This window comes from Prinia subflava, chromosome 4 (genome assembly GCF_021018805.1).
Source record: "Prinia subflava isolate CZ2003 ecotype Zambia chromosome 4, Cam_Psub_1.2, whole genome shotgun sequence".
Taxonomy (NCBI): Eukaryota; Metazoa; Chordata; class Aves; order Passeriformes; family Cisticolidae; genus Prinia; species Prinia subflava.
This window is the reverse complement of record NC_086250.1, coordinates 43,874,093-43,894,298: the sequence shown is the minus strand read 5'-3', so window position 1 is coordinate 43,894,298 and position 20,206 is coordinate 43,874,093. Positions and strand designations below refer to the sequence as shown.

Here is a 20,206-nt window from a genome sequence, read left to right as displayed (position 1 = left end):
CTTGCTCACCTGTTTTGGTTCAGCCAATAAACAGTTACAAAATAATCTACAGGGAGAGGTTTTGGGAAAAAAAAAAAAAACCCATGAGAAAATTTGTTTTGGAAAAACTGACACGTAGTTCCTAAAACACTGTGTGCTCCCTGGAACTGGAGTGCTCCTGACTGAAGACTGACAATCTTCTCGGTTCTTCACAGTTTAACAACCATTTCAGGCTGCACTTTTGGGGTTTCTGACACCATAACCACAACTCCATGGCCTTTGGACCAGACATCCTAGAGCTCCAAAACCTGACCTGGCATATATCATGAAGTTTGGTCTGAACTTACAGGGAAATTCCAGGGATGAGACATCTGGGGATCATTGCCATACCCACAGCAAATGCAAGAGATTATCCTATGTCATTCTGCCCAACCCGATCCTTGCTTGGCCTGCCCTCCTTGCCCAGCCAGCTGGAGGCCAAGGCTCCTCTGCAGCTCTGTGTGGGAGCCTTGCCAGCCTTGGAGGTGCTCCTGTCTCATGCCATGCTGAGTCCCACTTCTGGCTTTTGGTGTCTTTCAGCTTCAGTGCCACTGCCTCCATTAAGTGCATGGATGGATTTGGCCAAGTACCTGAGAAGCTGGTGCCCATTACATAGCATGATTTGGATAACATGACAGCTGTATATTACCTGAAAGGAGGGGTTGGCAATGTGTGATATTGCCCTCAGAGTACTCCAAGAAACTACAAAATCATTATTCAAGCCTTCAGGTTTCCCTGTCACCAATGTGTCCGTATCGTTTCACGCATGAAATAACACATTAAGATGTTATTAGTGGATATGACAATCTATCCTGCTTTCCTCCAGGGACTAGATAATGGCTTATGGATATATTAAAACTTTTGATTTTGGCATCTGTTATAACATGATGGATGTGTGGCACACAGCAATGTGGTTTTTCTTGCTGAGTTGTTGCAGATAAAATGAGAAATAAATCCACATAATATGTGTCTATTTGGAGATCTCTGACCATGTTCTTTGTTCTCTTGGCAGTGGTGAGTTTAAGTATAAGAATGCATGAAAGCACAGCTCCTTTTTTTGTTGTTGTTTTTTTAAGGTAATTGCAGAGATGCTTAAAATTCTTCAGGTAAGTGAACAGATGGGAATGCATTAATTCTGAGACTCCCATCAGGCAACAACAGTCTCGTAGACAAGCTGTCTAATGATATGTCCACAATGGTATACGTATTACTAGACAGATGCGTTATTTGGTATTGGTACTACATCCCAGTGCTTCTCTCATTATGAAAAGCTAATGTACCATTTTTAAAGAAGAAAGTTAGGTCAAAATTTTGTTGATTTGATATCATGCAGAGACCTGACAAATTCCTCTGGATATTTTTTTTTCTTCATTCTACTCTGTGCAACTTTGTCAATTTGGGCTTCCTGTTACACAAGGCTGATATATTTTGAATTTCTATATTCACTGAAATACTGTGTAAATGGAAGCAAGTAAGGAACTAGTGAGTAAAGATCATATTAACCTGTGCCACCTGCCTTTCAGGTGGATTTTGATGATAAGACTGACTCCTTGTTCTTCAAAGACGGGCAGCGAAGAATTGACTTTGTTTTGGCGTATGAAGATGAAAGTAAAAAAATTACTCATAAGAGGAGTTACCATAAAAAGCAAAAGGTAAGTTATTTTTCATATATTGGGTGTTAGAGCTGTGGGCAGAAAGGACAGTGCCCCCACCCAGAACAGCGATTGCTTTCCCTTATCCTCAGAGTACTCTTGGGAGTGGGAGACTGAAGCCCATCAAACTGAGCAGGGACAGGCTCGAGCCACTAGACTGCTGTGCAGGTGGGCAGAGCACTGCACATCGGGTCTGTCAGGGTGTGCTTGGTGACCTCAGAGCATCCTCCTGGGAGGGCACCCTTCAGAAGATGTGAGCAGGAAAATGCCAGTGTCAGGTTAGACACCGAGATCCTCACACTGCGATAATTTTCTGTACCTACAGGGATTCAATTAGGCCCCTAATGGACTTTAGTAATAAAATCAGAGTATTCAAAGGAACCCACAGGAGGCAGCTGACCAGTTGCTCCAGATCACAGTTATGAACACAGCTGCTGACATTCTGCTGACTTCTGATAATGTAGCTAAGTTGTTTAAGGGAAATAATTGTACCTCTGCCACCAGAAATTCTCCCTGTAGAGCTCTTTCCCTTGGCACTTCAGCAGTTTCACCCTTGCTAGAGACCTTGCAAAGTTTCTGACTCAAGCCAGTGACTTCTTGATGCTCCTTAGCATCCACAGCTCCATAGCTCCTTAACAATGAAACACAACAATAGATTAACTATTACTCTTTAATCATTTCATCAGCTCCGTCAGAGAACAACATTCATTATGGCATGCAGGGTCACAGAAATGAGCTCAGCCATGTCACTGAACTCTCTGAGATACAAGCATCTATGAGATTGTTCCCTTGGCATCTGCACTCCCCCACCCACCTACGTCCTCCTCTGATTTAGTAATAATTCATGTTCCAGCAGCAGCCTCTAGTAGAGACAGGCAGAGACAAAGATATCACTGAAAGCAGCTCATACACAAATAATAATTTGCAGTTAGGAAATAGAAGAGTAGGAGTAAAAAAGCCTGTAGCTAAGTTGATTGATACTCATTACACAGTGTTGTTGTTGGCATTAACAGGACAGCCATAAGGAATGTCGTTAGAAGGGTTTGAGGGAGTCCTGCCGTGGGTGGATGTTGTATTACACATGATCACAGGATCAGCAATATAAATTAATTGAAAGAGGTAATTAGACAAAAGAGCTGCCCCTTTGGAAAGAATTGTTTTTATCAATTAGCATTTTACATTTATGTTTGTAATACTTGGCCATTGCCCAAATATATTAAAAATATAACGAGCATCTTTTCTAAGTAGTGATGGAAATTAAATAGGAGCAGTGGAGCAGTATTTTCAATGCAGCATTAATGTTAAGACGTTAGCCAGAATGAAACCATTAATAATTAAATGAGGAGATTGTGGGTTGGTGCTTGCATAAGAACTTCACTTTCAAAGGTCTCGGTTCCCCAAAGATCTGCAGCCACATTGACTCTGTGGTGTGCTGAGGAAGAGGAAGCAATCTACCTACACCAACAAATGCAAGGACAAGACCATATTAGAGAAATGACCAGGCAAAGGGAAGACTGAGCAGCATGGAACAGTTCTGTGGAAGAGGCCCAGGTGGTTTTCTTGGAGAGCAAGCTGAGCAAGAGCCAGCTCTGCAGCCTGACAAAGTGGCCAACAAAGCCTGTATGGACAGAAGTACAGCCAGGAGAGTGACACACGAGGTTAGGGTGACTGGGATGTGTCAGAAGGAAGGCAAAACCAGTTTTTCCATGGATAGGTAGAAGCTGAAGCAACAGAGGAACTGTACACATATACCTTATATCTGAGATTGAAATTAAGATGACATTTATGGTTCAACCTTACATCCTTACAATTCCAGGAAGGAAATGGACATATTGGCTTACAACAATTCCCAAAATGGTGTGGGGTTGGTGCTGCCCAGGGTACACTCACCCTTCATCAATGTTGGCATAAAACCTACTTGATTGCTTGCCTTTATTGACACTGTTGTATATTTGGTTGTAATTTTTTTCTGAGGCAAATGGCTTCTACCACTGTGATGAAATGCAACACAAATAAGGAAATTGACATTTATAATCAGTTTTAAATACTGTATACAACACAGTATTCTGTATACAGGATAGTAAATACTATATTCATCAATGATGAACTGAAAATACCAAATTTTATAAGTCGTATCTTGTGTAATTCAGGGTGCTTTAACCCTTAATAGGGTCCTTCCCCATGCTACTCTTTCTTTGACTACCCTGACAGTTTTATAGAGCTATTATCCAAAGCTTTATTGTGCACAGAATTTGGAAACTCCAGCTTACTGAAAAATAGGAGATTCAGTGAAGTCTGTTCTCATAGGGTGACATTCTCATATCACTGGAGTCAGGAGCAAGTTTTCCACTGGTTGTGTGCAATGTTACAGGTCTGAAATCTAGAGATTTGTCATTGGGAACAATTCTGTCTGACACACACAGCACCCCCCACTCAATTGCATGATGTGGAAGTCACTTCAGAATTCAAATTGTTAGGGGACATCTGTAGATTTCTGAAGTAAAATGTTTTGTGTGCTGCAGTGGCTGAGTTTTTTTATGATACTGAATGTGGAGGGTCCCCAAATTCTTACTGAATTTGGACAGAAGGATTTGAAAATCAGGTCACAGCCACCCACATGTCCTTCTGCAGCAAGAGAGAACTCAGATCCTGGGATTATCATTGTATTGGATTTGAATGGCTTTTTGTTCATTTTCCAAAGAATTGGATGTATATAACTGAATGGTCCAGCATTAGTTTATAATAATAAGCAATATTCTTGGGAAAATATCTCAGAGGACAGCAGGAAATAAAACATGGGTGTGATTTGATAGAACAAATAAAATACAGGATTCTGAAGCTCTTGGAGATCCACAGGGCTTCTCTTATTTTTATCTGTTTCTGAAATCTGTATTAGGGGAGGCAAAGTCAAACTAATGAAATGACAACCTCAGGGAAGTTTCTAACATAATTTATAGATCCAAAAGCCAGTAGGTAAGTTTCAAATATGCAACTCAGTTCAAACTCAAAACTTTATAAAGTTGGTATACAACTAATTTTGCAAGCACTAGCAAAAATGAGACTGCCAGGAGAAGATTCCAGAAACTGTATCCTGCAAGCAATTGAAATTCTTGCTCAAAGCACGTCTTTTAAAACTACAATTTATGTACCCTATTTGTCAGGACAGCTTACCATCAAATATCACCAGTCTCTTCAGGAATGTTCCTAAATACCAGTTTCATCTGTTGGGGTCCTCAAGGAGCCCACTGTTGAAAGTCAAAGGATCAGGGCCAGAAAGGCAAATTCAAAAAAAAAAATCAATGCAGAATGTCATTTTATGCCATTTTAGCCCATACCCCCAAAAGAAATAAACAGAAAGACTGTCAGTAATTTAAGTTGGAATGTGGACAAAAGCTTCATTTCCAGCTGTGAAGGAATCTGTGCATCTCAGAAATAAACGGATTTTGGTTTTTTTCAAGTTGAATGAAACTATCACTCATGGAGAACATTACACATCTTGTTGGGGTTTTTTAAGTACATTGTTACTGAGAACTTCAGCAGAGCAGGAGAATTCTGTTTTCATAAGCAAACAATGAATAATTCCTGCCTCTATACTTGTCAAGTTCAGATAACCAGCAACAATGAAACCACAAAAGGAAAAGCACCTGACCAAAAATAAGCTTGGTAACTTTTCAAACATGAATTATATTCATCCCACAGCTTAGTGTGTGTCATACCTGCAGTGAGAGAACAGCTCTTGGGTTTACAGGTAAAAGGGTACCTCGGTGCCTTTTTATGCAGTGATTTGAGGCAGTAGAGAATGACAGGCTCTGCATGCCTGTGGTGTGCTCAGCCAACCTACCAAGGAAGTCTGATAACAAGTATGAAGGGATTTTCAGCACTGGGAGGAGGGCAGCCACACCTGCCTTCATCTCAGCTGGATGGTTCATTTTTGAAGCAGAAACTCACTGAAATAAAATCTCTGTTCCAGAGGCAACCACAAACCCAAATTTTACTACTTTGGAAGGAAGGATGACAGTAGAATGTGAAGACAGATAGAAGGAGGAGTTACTCTGCAGTTACTACATACATTTGTAGAGCAGAAATGAGTCTTTCTAAACAGGGTGACTAGAAGCTGTTGCTGAGGACAAGGCTAGACTGCAGGATTACCAGTTCTGTGTGGTCACGGGTCAGGTTTCAGAAAACTATGAAGCTGGCTTAAAATCAAAGGGTATATCTGAAAATATGTATTTGGAGTTCTTTGGGGTTGCATTTTTGGAGGCTTGTTCTCTATAGCATGTTCTGCTTCATATTTTTATGATTGTCTTCAAACATAAGGGAAAGAAGCTTACAGAGCAGAGCTTCTCAATGAATTAATTTTCTGATGCTGACAGCTGGGACTTGGAGGATAGCTTCCAAATACCATCAAAGAAACTGTGAGGCAGCTAATATTGTACAATGATCCTCTTCACTCCCTTCAGCTGATTTCCATAGGGGAGGATTTTGGCCACATGCTCCTTCTCTTATTGACTGTGATTTATCTGTTGCCTGTCAGGTACAGCAGAGGAGGCTGTTCAAGCTCTCTTTTTTTATTAGGGTTTTTCCCCTGAACTCACATGGATATTTTGTTAGGGAACTTTTCTCTTTGCACAAAAGAAACTTAGCAAAGATATGAGTTGGCATTCTTCTGTCACTGTAATCAAAGCAAGTCTTCCCTACCACTTACAATACACAGGGGGAAAAGTGCTACTGGTCTGCTACCAATTTCCAGACCCACAATCTTGTTAATCTCCTCAACTTGGCAAGACAGTCACCAGAAATTGAAAGCACCATGGTGAAAAAGCAGCTCTCAAAAGCTGATCCTTCCACATGCCTGTAATACTTGGCATTTACTTATATTCTGCTTTCATTTTCTTAAGACTGTGTATGATTATGCATCCTGTGGTGTCTTAGTCTATTGAGTACCCATTCAATCATCAAAACTTATGTCAGATTTAGATCAGCAGCATTGCCATGATTACTTTATTATTGCAACTTAGCCTTACAGGTAGCTGAGCAAAATGCCAGATACTAAAATAAACTTTGGGTGATCTCTACCTTCCAGCCTAATAAACTATTATATCTATATACTGTATTCCCCAGTCAATGCAAAATCACTATAGACTCCTCTGGGTAAAAGTCTAGCTCCTCCATAGATCATTATATGCATAATTCAATCATTTATATAAAATAGCAAAGCCCCTAATTAGCAAAGCCTCCCAGAGGCTTTGTTTCTCACTACTTGAATTCATGCATTATTAGAAATCTTAATATTGTCAACATTCCTCTAAGATTTTGAGGGCAAAATTAATTTTTGGAACTTTTTACCATAATAAATTATTAAAGGAATCTGATTAAAATATTTTTTAAAATAGTATTAGACTTCTACAAATGAGAATTGCTCTGCATCTATTTTTATGCAATTTAGAAAGAAAATGAAACAGGTATTTAAGCCCCTGCCTGTTTTATTTACTGGAACAAAGCAGAACTTGGGTTGAAATATTTTCATGATTGAGTAGTACTCACTTTAGAAACACCCACCTGAATAGGGCAGAAGCAAAGAGGCCAGATGAGTGGCAGAAGAGTTAATACTAGAGTGACAAACTCCTGTGTGTTGTGTACTACACATATTAATGAACTGGTAAGAGAGTTGAGTTTTGATAAAACAAAAATTGCAGAGGAAATCATTATATAGTTTGCTTAGAAGCCAAGGTGGCTGAAAGCCCTTAGCTTTAAAGGAGACTGGAGAAAACTATTATCTATTAAATATTCAAAATGCAAAAAAATATATTACTGCAAGGAAAACACTCATTCACATTTGTGATTTTAAGTTAGAGCTGTCAGTACAACAAAGATAATTAGATGTACACATCATAAATGTCTGTATTACACACGTGTATGTATATACAAGGAAAAAATATAAACAGCATTATACTGTCACCAATAGCCAAGTGAATTAGTGAGACCTGGAGAGATCCCTTCATGGAGAGTGCTATCCAAGTCTGGGTTTGTGGGTTTATCCTGAGAAAAGCAAGGAATAAGGAAAAAGGGGATAAGTATTGACGAGAGAAAAAACCCAGATTGAAATATTTGGCTTTTCTTGTGCCTAGCTCAAGTAGAAGGTGACATTCACTGGAATAAAAAGGCAAAAAACCCAAAACAGATAAGAAAAATACTTGTTCACAAAATATTAAATTAGTCCAATGAGATCATTGCCACATGCAGCTGCTGAAGCTGAGAACTAACAAAGTATAAATGGGATAGGCTGTACATATTGTTATTCAGTTCTATAATAATGAATTTCAAGACTTGCTAGAGTTTTGGAAAAATAGCATTTTCTTGTTTGGGGACTCACAACCATCTTAAAATATTCAAGAGCTAGATAAAACTTTTGTGGGTATACAACTGATCCATTCCTGTGGAACTTCTGAAGATTTTTACCCTTTTGCTGAAGCATCTTTTTGCCCCTAGAGTGGGTGAGTCTAGCCCTGAGAACCACTTTCTACATACCTGTCAAGGTTCCTAAGACTTTATCTAGAGGGTCATTCATTGCCTCTGGTCCTTCATGGTAGCCACAGGTCTGGATCCTGTGCACAGATCTTAAGAATTGCTATGGAGAGCCACGTGACAAAAACACTGGGTCCTCCTTCTTTAAGTTCCTCTAGAGGGAGATACCAGATCCTTAAAGCACATATTAATCAACAAAGAAATTGGCCAGTGGCATGAAAGGAATCTGGGAGTAAGAAAGCAGTATCCCCAAACCACTGCAAGAACCTTGCTGCAGCCCAGCCTAAGCTGGTACAGGAATGGGGCTCTCAGTCCCCAGTGCATTAAAGACATCTTCTCCCACCAAACTGCTCACTCAAGAGCCCCAGCCCCAGCTGCCTGCAGGTGCCCCCATTGCTCATGCTGATATTTTGACATGCTGTCTGTAGCTCAGTGAGAGCTGGCTACCTTTGACTCACATAAACAAATAAATTGTTGAGGAACTACCCAGATGGTGCAGATAGCTTTTAAATTTGATTGCTTCACATGAAGTTTCAAAATTTCTTATGAATCCTTTATGGAGTTATATGTTTTGTATTTGAGGGGAAAGGGGATGTTTCTGTGTTTCTTGGGAGGAGGTCATCTGTATGGAGAAGCAGATTCAAGACTGGAAAGACATTTCAGGTTTTTGTAACTAACTATCTGCCCAGTGCTGATAACTGTGAAATGAAACTAAAATTATCCACAAATTTGATCTTTACTGAGGAAAACTTGTTGTGTCCCTCTGGGGACATTAAATGCTACTGGAATAGCACCACTGACTCTACAAGTGCTACAGTTCTCAACTTCTTCCTCTGGGGATGTAATCCATGGACTAAAATAGATTGGAATACTACAGTTTGAACTGCCGTGTGAACTCATATGATTACAGTGAAAGAAGCATAAACTTACAGGTTTCTGGAAGGAAAGTGGGCTGGAAAGCATTTGAGATGAAGACTTTCAAAAGGAAGATTGATGTAGTTCACTTAGTGACTAAAGGTGAAAGAGATCACAATTTCAGGAGTAGACTTCCAAATTTTCAAAATCTGAGTCACACTTACACCTCTGTAATATCCCAGAAACTGAGAGGATAAGTTCTTCACAATTGCATTTGAGGGCAATATTGCATATCAGACAAAAAACTCAGGATCTGGATTAATTACTAGGTAGGACTGTACATATCACCACAGTAGCTATCAAGTGGGCTATAGAGATAACATAATGATAGGTTTGAGAGGCAATTCCATTTTTCTATGCATACATATTTGTGAAATCTGGAACAGATGTTTTACAGTGTTCAATATCTTTTAACAGAGGAAGAGACAAGTATATGAATCAAACCTGATAAACAATGGCTTGCATCTAGAAGCAACGAGGTCGGTGAGTGCTATTCTCTGTGTGGATGGCTGTTCTGAGAGCAGAGCTGCCCCTGTGGGATTAAGGAAACTGGATATATGAATTCATTGTAAGATTTCTCCCCTCAAGAAAAAAAAGGCCCACCTTTCTTATGTTAGCAGTGTCTCTGTGATCTGATGCAAAATCTTTTTAAACATTATGTCTGCTCCTTCCTCTGCAAAATAAAAGATGGGAAGCTGGAAGATTACATCATGAAGCTGGGAGATTGCATAGGTCATGTTGGCTCAGAGCTTGGAAGATACAAATTACTGTCTGTACCCTGCAGAGAGGTACTTCCCTTACTCTGGCTGTGCAGAACAGCTGGGAAGCCAGTGTGTGTCGGGGGCAGAGTGTCCCTGCCAGAAGAGCAGTGCAGGGCTCCTGCACATGACCCTGCTTCTGGCAAGGCCTGGCGCTGTGCAGGTGTTCTACCGCGCTTTGTGTATTTTGGGCTGCGATGTCGCCTGCAGGCAGCTCAAGAGCACCGTGGTAATGCACACCAGCTGCCAGAGCTGCTGTCTCTGGCAGGGAGAGTTAGAGCCCCTCCAAATCCCTTCTCTTTCTTCCTGCCCTGCAGGGCTGCAGTGCTCCATCTGTGTCTCCCTCTCCAGGACAATCACTTCCAGTCATAATTTGTTGTTGTCTGGTAGTCTATCGTGAGCTCCAGAAATGGTTGATTTGCCCCTTCCTCCCAAATTAGCATCACAAATCTATGGCAAATCAAACTATTGCTTTGTCTGCAGTGAGGGCTCCTGCTGCATGTCCAAGAATACAGTCTGGTTCTTCACATTCATAAGAAAGTAATTGCTTGCTGTCTGGAAGGCTGTTGCAGACCTGGTGCTATACTTACATACTGCACTCTTCAATAGTTCTGCTGTGATTATGACTGAAAAATATTTGTAACTGGACATTTCCCCAGGCTGGATCAGATATCTGACCAGTGTTCCTGAGCCAATGAGCTACATAAGGAAAATTCATGTGGCTGACACTCACTAATGCAGGGCAGCAGTAAGTCTACAGATGTGTAGACAGGAGGCAGGAGTGGCTGTCAGGGTTCCCAATGCATAATGCTGCTGGTCTGGGCATTCCACTGGGAGCAGATGTTCCCCATGCTGTTTTTTCCAGCAGTTTCATCTAATTTCCCTTTCCCTCTCCCTGTTTTCTCTAGAAAGCTTGGAATTCCTCCTGCCCAGGAGCACCCATGTGTGCCTGGCCTGCTCCCATCACCCTGGGGTTATAACTGAGCTGCTGGGGAGTCACTGGCAGCTCCAAAGCTATGCCTGCCCTGCCAAACTACAGTAAAAATAGTCCTAATGACCCCATATGGGGAAAGTGTTACACTTAAACTGCTTCGTAAAATACTTTGCAGAGATGTGAACATTCAGCATTAAGGGAACATTTAACTGTCTTTAATATACCTTTACATGCCTTCATCTGTCTGAGTGTTTCCTCATGTCAGTGCTTTACAGAAGCCAATGATATATTTCTTGGGATGGACAATGAATACAACTTTTGAGTAGGTTATCTATGAGCTGTAAAGAGAACAAAAATTCTAAAATTGCTAAAATGTGAAGGTCTTTGCTTACTTACTTATTTTCAGTATCCCTTCATCTCAGGTTTTGGATGAGAAGCTTATTTTTGTGAAAGTGCATGCCCCTTGGGAAGTGCTGTGCACGTATGCTGAGGTTATGCACATCAAATTGCCTCTGCAACACAATGACCTGAAAACCCGAGACTCGGCTTTCAACTGGTTCAGTAGACTCTTCAGGGTGGACGAAAATATCATCAAACCTGAGCAAGAGTTTTTCACTGCCCCTTTTCAAAAGGAACATTTGTCCAACTTCTATATTCAAGACAAAGACACATTTTTCAATCCTGCAACTAGAAGCCGAATTGTAAGTCCATAGAGTATTTCTAGCATTTACTCTTAAAAATAAACTATTCCTTTTATCAAATCAGAGTAATTACCTTCACTAAAACATCCTAAAAAATAAAAAATTGTTTGGGATGCAAGGGTTCTGTGTAACTTATGAAATAGCCTGGGCAATCCAGAAAGAAAACTTTACTTAAATTTGCCCTTTTTCTCTTCCACCTGAATTTAAAGGAGGGGTTTGAAAGATTTGTATACCCTGTGCAATTAATTTTGTCTACACTGCTTACTCTTTTCTAATTTGATTGTATGCTGAGACAGGTATAGCTGTATATGATTTCTTTCAGGTTGCAAGGACACAAAAATATTTTTTCTAAATTTCAGGTTCATTTTATCCTGTCCCGTGTGGAATATGCAACAAAAAATAATGTGAAAAAGTTTGGCATTAACAAATTACTGGACACTGGAATCTACAAAGCAGCATTTCCCCTTCATGATGTAAGTCCAGTGCTTGTAACTAAAATACAGTTTGATATAGAAGTGTGAACTATACCTAGAGGTCTGAACTACATCCAGATATATATATCCTTTAGATATATAAAAGCATACAAGATATTCATTGCCTTATTCCTGGACTGGTATTGTACACACACAGAAGATTAAGATGTGGTTTTGCTAAAGAGATTTTCTTCCAAAGCACTGTTGGTTAAAAATGTATTTCTATAAATGAAAAACAATATATTTCACTTAAGAGTTCTTAAACTTGTATTCTCTAGGAGTTGTATTTCACTGAAGTACCTAGACTGAGAGATAGTTCCCATGACACACTGCATTATCAGTCCTAAATCAATGTTTTGTTAATATGCAATTTTCCAATATTAAAATTCCTATCAGCATTGTTGATAGAGATGTAGACTACAAATCTCATTTCAGGATGTGTGAAAGTCTTGCACAGTTAGAACTAGTCCCTTGGTTCCCAAACATTGCAGCATACAGGCATGAGACTCAGGTTTCTACAGGAGGACTCTGCCCAGCCAGTCCAATGCCTCACAGGAGTTGTCAGAATCTTGCAGAGAAAAGCTTAACTGGTTTCAATTTCACCTGGCAATAATAACAAATCCAGCTTTTGCAGCTACACTTCTGAAGTTTTTTTTAATTATGTCATTTGAATAAGAAAGTTATACCAAAATTGTTTTGTATACTAAGGCTAGCAATGGCACCAAAAAAAATCAAGGAGAAAAAAATCAGATTTCAGAATACTTGACAAAGGAAAAACTCCCTGTGAGGCTGTGAATGCAAAGTGAGCAAAGACTGAGGGCTGATTTTTTGTGTTCTATCTATTGCACAACCACAACATCTGGACTTGTCCCCCTCAGAGCCACCATTCTGTGTCCAAGGTGTGTTCTGTCAAGGAGACACTGAGAATATGGGAGGTCAGGAATGATAACTGCTTCAGCTCCATGGACTTGGCTTAAAATATTTAGGAGGCCTCCAAGGTTTTCAAAGAAATTTTTAAGGCAGAATCAAGACAAACCATATTTCTTGCAAGTAATCAAAGCTTTACAGAATAGAATTAATATAATTTGTGACTAGCCATTTTTAAGATTTCCTTTTAAAAATTTAAAACCTGCCTCACAGGCTATTTCTATCATGGCATGGAGAATTTGGACTCAGTATGACTAGTAATTAATGACTATCTTTTTATACAGTTGAAATTATACATCACAGCTATGCTGAAAATGAAAAGTAGTAGATATATTTCTACAAACATCACTCATTTTGTTGCACCACAGATACAGAATGGAAAAATGTCTCAAATAAAACAGGCTTTATTGAAATAGCTTTTTTAATAGCCTGCTAAGAAATACAAAGATTATCTCCACATGAACTCTCTTTTAAATTTAAAACAGAGGCTAGAGCCCCTGGATTTTGCCCTCAGTCTTTCCAGCCTTTATTCTAATACAGTATTATTTTGAAGCAAAGCATGTGTAGCATGTTAAAGCTACTTAAAATCCATTTTAATTCAGTCCCGTTCTCTAATTAGAATGGATCCTTTTTTATTTTCTATTCCTAAGTGCCAAGACGCTGACATGTGCTTAGATTAAGTTCACGATGAGTCCCTGTTATTTTCAGCTCACATATGTACAGCACTTGCTTTAGCATTCAATGCCTTTCTGACAATCTTCTACCCTGGATCCTGGTGTGCTCTCAGAGCTGCAGCTCCTTTTCCTGGCTTGCAGTAAGCTGTCTAAAAGGCCACTCCAGACCCTAGCTCCATGGTGTAGAGATGGTCTGTAGAGACAAGAGATGAGCTGCACTGGTTGGATTTTAGTGCTGTCTTCTCATGCTTGTTCTGTTCTGCAGTCAAGTTTTAGGCACCCTTCAACTGATCCCAACTGCCCAAGTGAACGCTATCTCCTCTACAGAGAATGGGCTCATCCTAAGAACATTTTCAAACTGCAGCCCCTGGATTTCATCAGGTTGGTGTAACTGGCACTGCACTAATGCAGGGAGAATGAGATATCTGCATAATAGGTCTGGTTCTGGGGAAGTCGAAGAGACACAGTTCTGAGGGCAGATACATATACCCAGGTCAGCTCATGCACAGGAGCATAATTTGAGACTGGTTTCATGATGAGCTGATTTATCAAAAGGCAACCACTTAAAATTTTTCTTTGCAAGTCATGATCTTTTCTCTTTTTCCTTTTCCCCCATTCTATCCTTTTACAAAAGCATGCAACACTACTGCAATCCCAAAGTTGAAACTAGAGGACTATTACAATATGGGTTGACATAAAATGTGTGAAATGAAGAGCCATTTGAAACAGAAATGTAGATTTACTTGCTTCAGGGGAAAAAAAAAAATCACCTTTCTCCTCCACAGGAAATACTATGGAGAGAAAATTGGCATCTACTTTGCTTGGCTGGGCTTTTACACAAATATGCTGACTGTGGCTGCAGTTGTAGGAGTTGGCTGTTTTCTGTATGGATGCCTGACAAAGGACAACTGCACATGGAGGTACCTGATCAGGCCTGGTTTAGTATCACGTGCAATTTTGATCAGTCCTGTACACAGAGGGACAGTGCAGGGTTTGCAAGAAGCTGCTAAATGAAGAAGGCAAAATTAAAGGGACTGAGAACAACTGCCATGGTGGATTTGAAAGCAAAGGCATATAAGATTCAATAAATAATGAATATCCATGGACCATTACAGTGATAGACATCAGGGAGTTTGCTATTTCATAATTTTATTTATATTTTGCATGAGGTTCACCATACTTAGTGTAGAAACAGAAAGAAAAGAGTGGCAATATGAAGGCAACACAAATTGCCATAAGACATAATTTTCACTGTGGTAATCCTTAAACTAGATACCCAAAGACACTAAAAAATTCTTTTCTCTAATTTGGGAAAATGTAGGAAGAGCAACAGCACAGGGGCCTTCAGCTGCTTAGGATACCTTGGAAGGCAAGGCACATCCATGGCTCAGATTCTCTCCTCAGAACACAACAAAATTCAATCATGGCCAAATGACCCAGGGAAAAAAAAGTGATGGCATTGTGTCAAAGGACCTACAGTGTACTCCTTCCTGGAAGGGTGTTCATAATCCATGCTGAAGGGCTCCACAGCTCCACTCCTGTGCCCAATTTGTACCCATTTAGCTTTTTGCCAGTATTAAAATTTAGTTAAAGAGCTCAGCTCCCTCCCTGGTGTTTAGCCCCCCTGATGTATACATAGAAAGTAATGACGTTACCTTTCAGCCTCCACCATGCTGGGTTAGTGTGTGTGAGGTGGCAGCTCCTTTGCCATCTCTTAGGAGACAGATCTGTGAATCACTGTGGCAGCTGCCCTCTGCACAATTTTTAGTCTAATCCTGTTTAGAAGACCACAGGGATTAGGTAGCCCTTCAGGCTCTGCAGCTATTCCTTGTTCTGCTAGGCAGCGCTGCTCTTCCTTCTCCCTTTGGACTTGCTATGATAGCAGGTGTGAGAATGCAACTGTGGGTTTCCTGCTGAAGACTAGGAGATCTTTTAAGAGCTGTTTTATTTTTAGTGTGGGCAATTTTGAGAATTACCACCACATACAAGGGATGGAAATTATTTTCCTTATGTGTCACCAATTTTTGAGATGAGGACTATGACTGGAAGTGGGGATTTGTTGCCGGGGTGAGGGTGGAATCCTTGAGTGCAGATCACTGGTAAATTATTCCTTAATTCCCTGAGATTATTGCACTGTCTTCATGAAAAAGGACTAAAGAATTTAGTGTTCGTGAGTGACTGATCAGTTTTGTTTTTAGCCAAGAAGTATGTGACCCCAGCATAGGAGGTAATATCATAATGTGCCCTCAGTGTGATAAAGTATGTACCTACTGGAACCTCACCATCACTTGTGAATCATCCAAGGTAAATACATTTACAGCTTGTAGACACATTTTTGAACTTTAGTTGCACTTTCTTTAGTACTACATTTGAAACAGTGTTGGTCCTCCATTAATGTCCTGAAAAATTGTCAAAATGTGCAAATAGTTGTTCCTTCTCATACAGTGACTTCAAAAAGTAAAAACAACATTTATTACTCCAATTTGATATAAGATGATTTTTTTTATTTCACATAGGTGCTGATATTTGATACGAGAATAAAATGTTATTTTAATTGAAAATTGGTTTCATTTGGGGATGCTTCTTTTTGAGGGAAGGGAAGATTCAGTTAAAGCCTTGATTCAGTAGCTCTGAATCAATTTTTTTAAGGAAACATTTAAAGCTTGTTTTGACATTTCTAATTTCTGCCTCCTCCCTGCATGAAGTTATCTGGATCTATGCCTTGAATTTGATCCGCGTTGCCAAGGAGAAGATGGGTACAAGGAGAGGCTGATGTTGGCTATGACAGAAGCTGTGACACAGCCATGTCCTGTTGTCTGCTCTTTATTCCTGTCAAAAAGAACCTCACTTTCTTTCCCCATTACCTTGTCTCACTAAGCTAATGTGAGCCTTTCATCATTCCTCTCCATAGATTCAGTCCCAAAACTGTGATTTTTCAGCTATTCATCAAAAATATTTTGCCCAACCTTAATGTGTTGCATCAGCACACTTATATAGTAAAAAGAAATAAGAATGCAGGGGAAAGGCCATGATGGGAAAAAAAGCGAGATAGTGACCACAGAGCTATTTCATCAGAGTGTGGTTTTACTAACTAATTTACTTGTTATCCTGCTTATGAGAACCAGATGTGTCCATGGCCTTAGTGGCTGTACTGAAGATCCATAAGTCTATACTGAGTTCCCAGACCAAGAGCACTGTTTTTCCTCTTAGTATGCAACAGATGGAAGCAAGTTTGATAGCACACCATTTCACTGTCCCCCATAATGCATATATGGCTTTTATTTTTCATTCTGAACTTTGCATTTAATTTCCTTGATTTACTGGAGAGTGGTGTGTACAGACAGAAATTGAGGAAACATTATCCACAAGGGTTGTTTATGACACTACATAAAAACTGAAAATCAACATTTTCAGTAAGCAGCTTCTGGGTTCTGTTCTGGGTTGGTGTAGAAGAAAAAAATGGTCAGTTATATTTTAAGACTTTTTTTTCTTGTCCACTTTTCCAGAAACTCTGTATCTTTGATAGCTTTGGAACACTGGTGTTTGCAGTATTTATGGGAATATGGGGTAAGTCGATTTCAACAACTGTGGTTTGTTATCTAATTTTGGCCAAGCCTCCCGCATCAGCCAAGAAAACATGGATAAATTTGCACTGACTTCATTCGCTAGCACTTGGGGATTCACTGGAAAGTAGTTCCATAGAAAACAAGCACATTCACAGAAACTCATCATAAGCAAACAAAAAATTGTAGTCTTAAAAATGAGTCTTCAGTATCTGTTCTGTTTTGATGACTTGAAGAGGAGTCTGAGGGAGGTGGTTAAGGCTGCCACATGTTCATCCAGCAGGAGCCAGCCACATGCTTAAGTATATCTGCCAGAGGAGATGGGGTTTTCCTGAAGACTTATGGAGATGCTTGTGCTATTAACAGCTATGTAACTGCACAATGCAATTGAAAAATAGTAATTTGTTATATTTCCCAGGACTTTTTTCCTTCTCTCTTTACTTAAGAAGCTGATTGTAAAAAGTGTAGTAGGTTACAAGCACTAGATTTACCTTCTAGCAGAGGAAATGTATATGAAACCAGGATGTTTCCCGTGGTGAAAACATTTGGTGCTATATTCAAGGGATTAGGCAGGTTTATTTTCATAGAAACATTTTATTCATATTAGCAGCTTTGTTAACTGGCTTGTATTGCAGTGTTTTATCCAGTAATTACAGAAGTTCCATGTTAGGTCTGTATACGGGGTGCTATAGAGAAAGTGCATCATGTAATCTTTTGAATTCATATATAGCTAACAACAATGCAAAATATGCTTTCTTTGTAAAACACATTGGATTTTTATTTCCCTATGATGACCTAAAGTGCTTCAAAATAACTCTTGCTTTAAAGAAATGTAAGGTGAAATGTATAATTTCAGAAAAATGTTTTCTTCCAAAACATATGCTAAGTCAAAATACCAGCAGAGAATTCACTAGCTTAAAAATTATTAGAAGTGTGATACTAATGTAACCTTCTCCTATCATGTCAAGAGTTAATTTACTGTCAATTTGGTCTTAAATTAAAATTGTGCTTCCTGTTTTGAAGACTGGTTCCAGGAGCAATAATTACAAAGTTAAGCTTCGTGCTTATAGAGATGGCTGCAGGGTCTACTAGTATTTTTATTGTAAGTCCACTATATAAAGAGGTGAATTATGTTACAGAAATTCAACCAAAATTATACCCATGGTCCTGGTATAATTCGAGCTGTAATTTTCATCTTGCTCTATTACTTTTTTAGACCTCCTTGTCCAAAACAATTAATATTAGAGTCTTAGATATATTATTCCATCATTATCATCATTACACTTCTAATAAGTGTGTATTTTCTTGTGTGTATTCCCTTAAAAAATCTTAAAGCACTATAAAACCCCAGGGAATTTGGTGTCAGGAGTTAGCCTTTTTTATACAATCATGTTTTGCCAATTCTCCCTTTGATGATAAGACTAGGTTGGCAAAGGTAGTGAACAAGAGACAGCTTCCACTTCACTTGCTGCCATGCCTGGATCCCCTCCCTGAGCCAGATGAGTTAAACCAGGAAGTGTTCTCCAGTGGAGGCACTTCTTCTCAGACCTTGGTGACACAACTTCAGAGGCAGAATACCTGGGCCAGTCTTAAAGGTAGTGTTGGGAGACACACGAAAGAGGACAGTATTCATTATGATGTGAAATGACTGCTTTGATCTCCTGATTCTGAAATGTAATTTGTTTCCACTGTGGAAACAATCTCACTTCAGAATAAAAGGGAAATGGCAAATCCAGCAGAAGCTCCTGTCCTGCTCTGAAAGACACAGCTTGGCTAGCAGGGGGCTGGGAGAGCTATCTCTGTGTTATGTGCCCTTCTGCCACAGTTAGCACTTAAGGCTATCACCACAGAAGGAGTCTCTGCACTTCTGAAGGGCTGAAGGACTCTCAGCAGCAGCTGGATTTGCAGCTGGAACAAATCAGTATAGCCTGTAGATTCCTGTGATTTGGGCTGAGCAGCAATTAGAGGTTTATGGAAGACTAATGCCCCTGCTCTTCAGGAGAAAGCAGGTAAGACCCTCTAGTCCACTGCTTGCAATGTCCTTGCTGCTTCTGAGCATGAAGGAGAGGAGAAGTCCTTTTGAAAGAGGCCCCAGAATAATCAGAGGAGCAGGGTTTTCTAGAGTTTGCCTGTTTGCAGATGCCACTCTCACAGCCCAGCCCATGGAGTTTCCTGGGTTTTAAACATTTCACTTTGGGATTTTTCAACCACACCTGATTTTAGACATAACCTTTAATGTTTGGACTTGTAACTGCATGCCACTGAGGTTTTGTCATTCAGAATGAGGGGCCAAACTAGTAAAATAAAACCCCAGTTTTAGGGCTAATTACTCCCAGACAATGAGAGTGCAGTGGTTGGATACTATTCCCCCCGGAACCAGTGCTGCAGAACCACACCACTCATTTAATCTGAGCCTGCACCCTCTTTGAGAATGAAGCATCCAGGTGTGCCAGGGAGCATGGTACTGACACCCAGCATCCTGAGCTCCTCCAGCCCTCCCATCTGGGTTTGTCATTGCCTCTGCTGCCAGATCTGCCTGCATAGTGTCTTGGGACAAGGTAATGGGTTTGGCTGGGTTCATGTTTAACCATTACCGCTTAGGCATCTGTGCACCTGATCCCTCAGCACTTCCAGCTGCAGGAGCACAGCCCAGGGAAACAGCTGGCCCAGCCCAGGGGGTTTCTAAGCTCCATGCCACACAAAAGAGCTGCAGGTTTGTGCTAGCAGAGGAGGAGAGACAGCTGTATTTAAGCAGTTTTACCTGAACAAACGTTTTTGTAGCCTGAAATTTGATAACTTATCTACACAAAAATTGCAGCTTGAATGAGCATGAGCTCTTCCCTGTGACAATTTTTAGCATGCTGAGTTTAATTTTTCTAAAAGTCCTGCACTTTCTAGCATTTTGTCTTCACCTATCCAAACAACTTAGTTTCTTCAGAATCCCATGTTAAACTTTTTCAAAGCAGCCTGTAATATGAAATCCAAAGAGCTCATATTTTGGCCTTAGGCAGAAAGAAAATACATAGATAAAGTATATACATTCTTTAGCATGTGGTTACACCACCA

At 40.0% G+C, this 20,206-nt stretch overlaps 1 protein-coding gene across 2 annotated transcripts in view; it reads left to right on the top strand.

The window, feature by feature from the left end:
- Window positions 1-20,206, top strand: part of ANO6 (anoctamin 6) — a 71,546-nt gene that overhangs the window by 34,146 nt on the left and 17,194 nt on the right. For both annotated transcript variants that reach the window (XM_063396592.1, XM_063396593.1), the window contains 8 exons: window positions 1,542-1,670; window positions 9,528-9,593; window positions 11,225-11,503; window positions 11,863-11,976; window positions 13,843-13,958; window positions 14,363-14,497; window positions 15,776-15,881; window positions 17,084-17,144. In XM_063396592.1, the coding sequence (XP_063252662.1) occupies window positions 1,542-1,670; window positions 9,528-9,593; window positions 11,225-11,503; window positions 11,863-11,976; window positions 13,843-13,958; window positions 14,363-14,497; window positions 15,776-15,881; window positions 17,084-17,144 (1,006 nt within the window). The remainder of the gene's footprint in view (window positions 1-1,541; window positions 1,671-9,527; window positions 9,594-11,224; window positions 11,504-11,862; window positions 11,977-13,842; window positions 13,959-14,362; window positions 14,498-15,775; window positions 15,882-17,083; window positions 17,145-20,206) is intronic.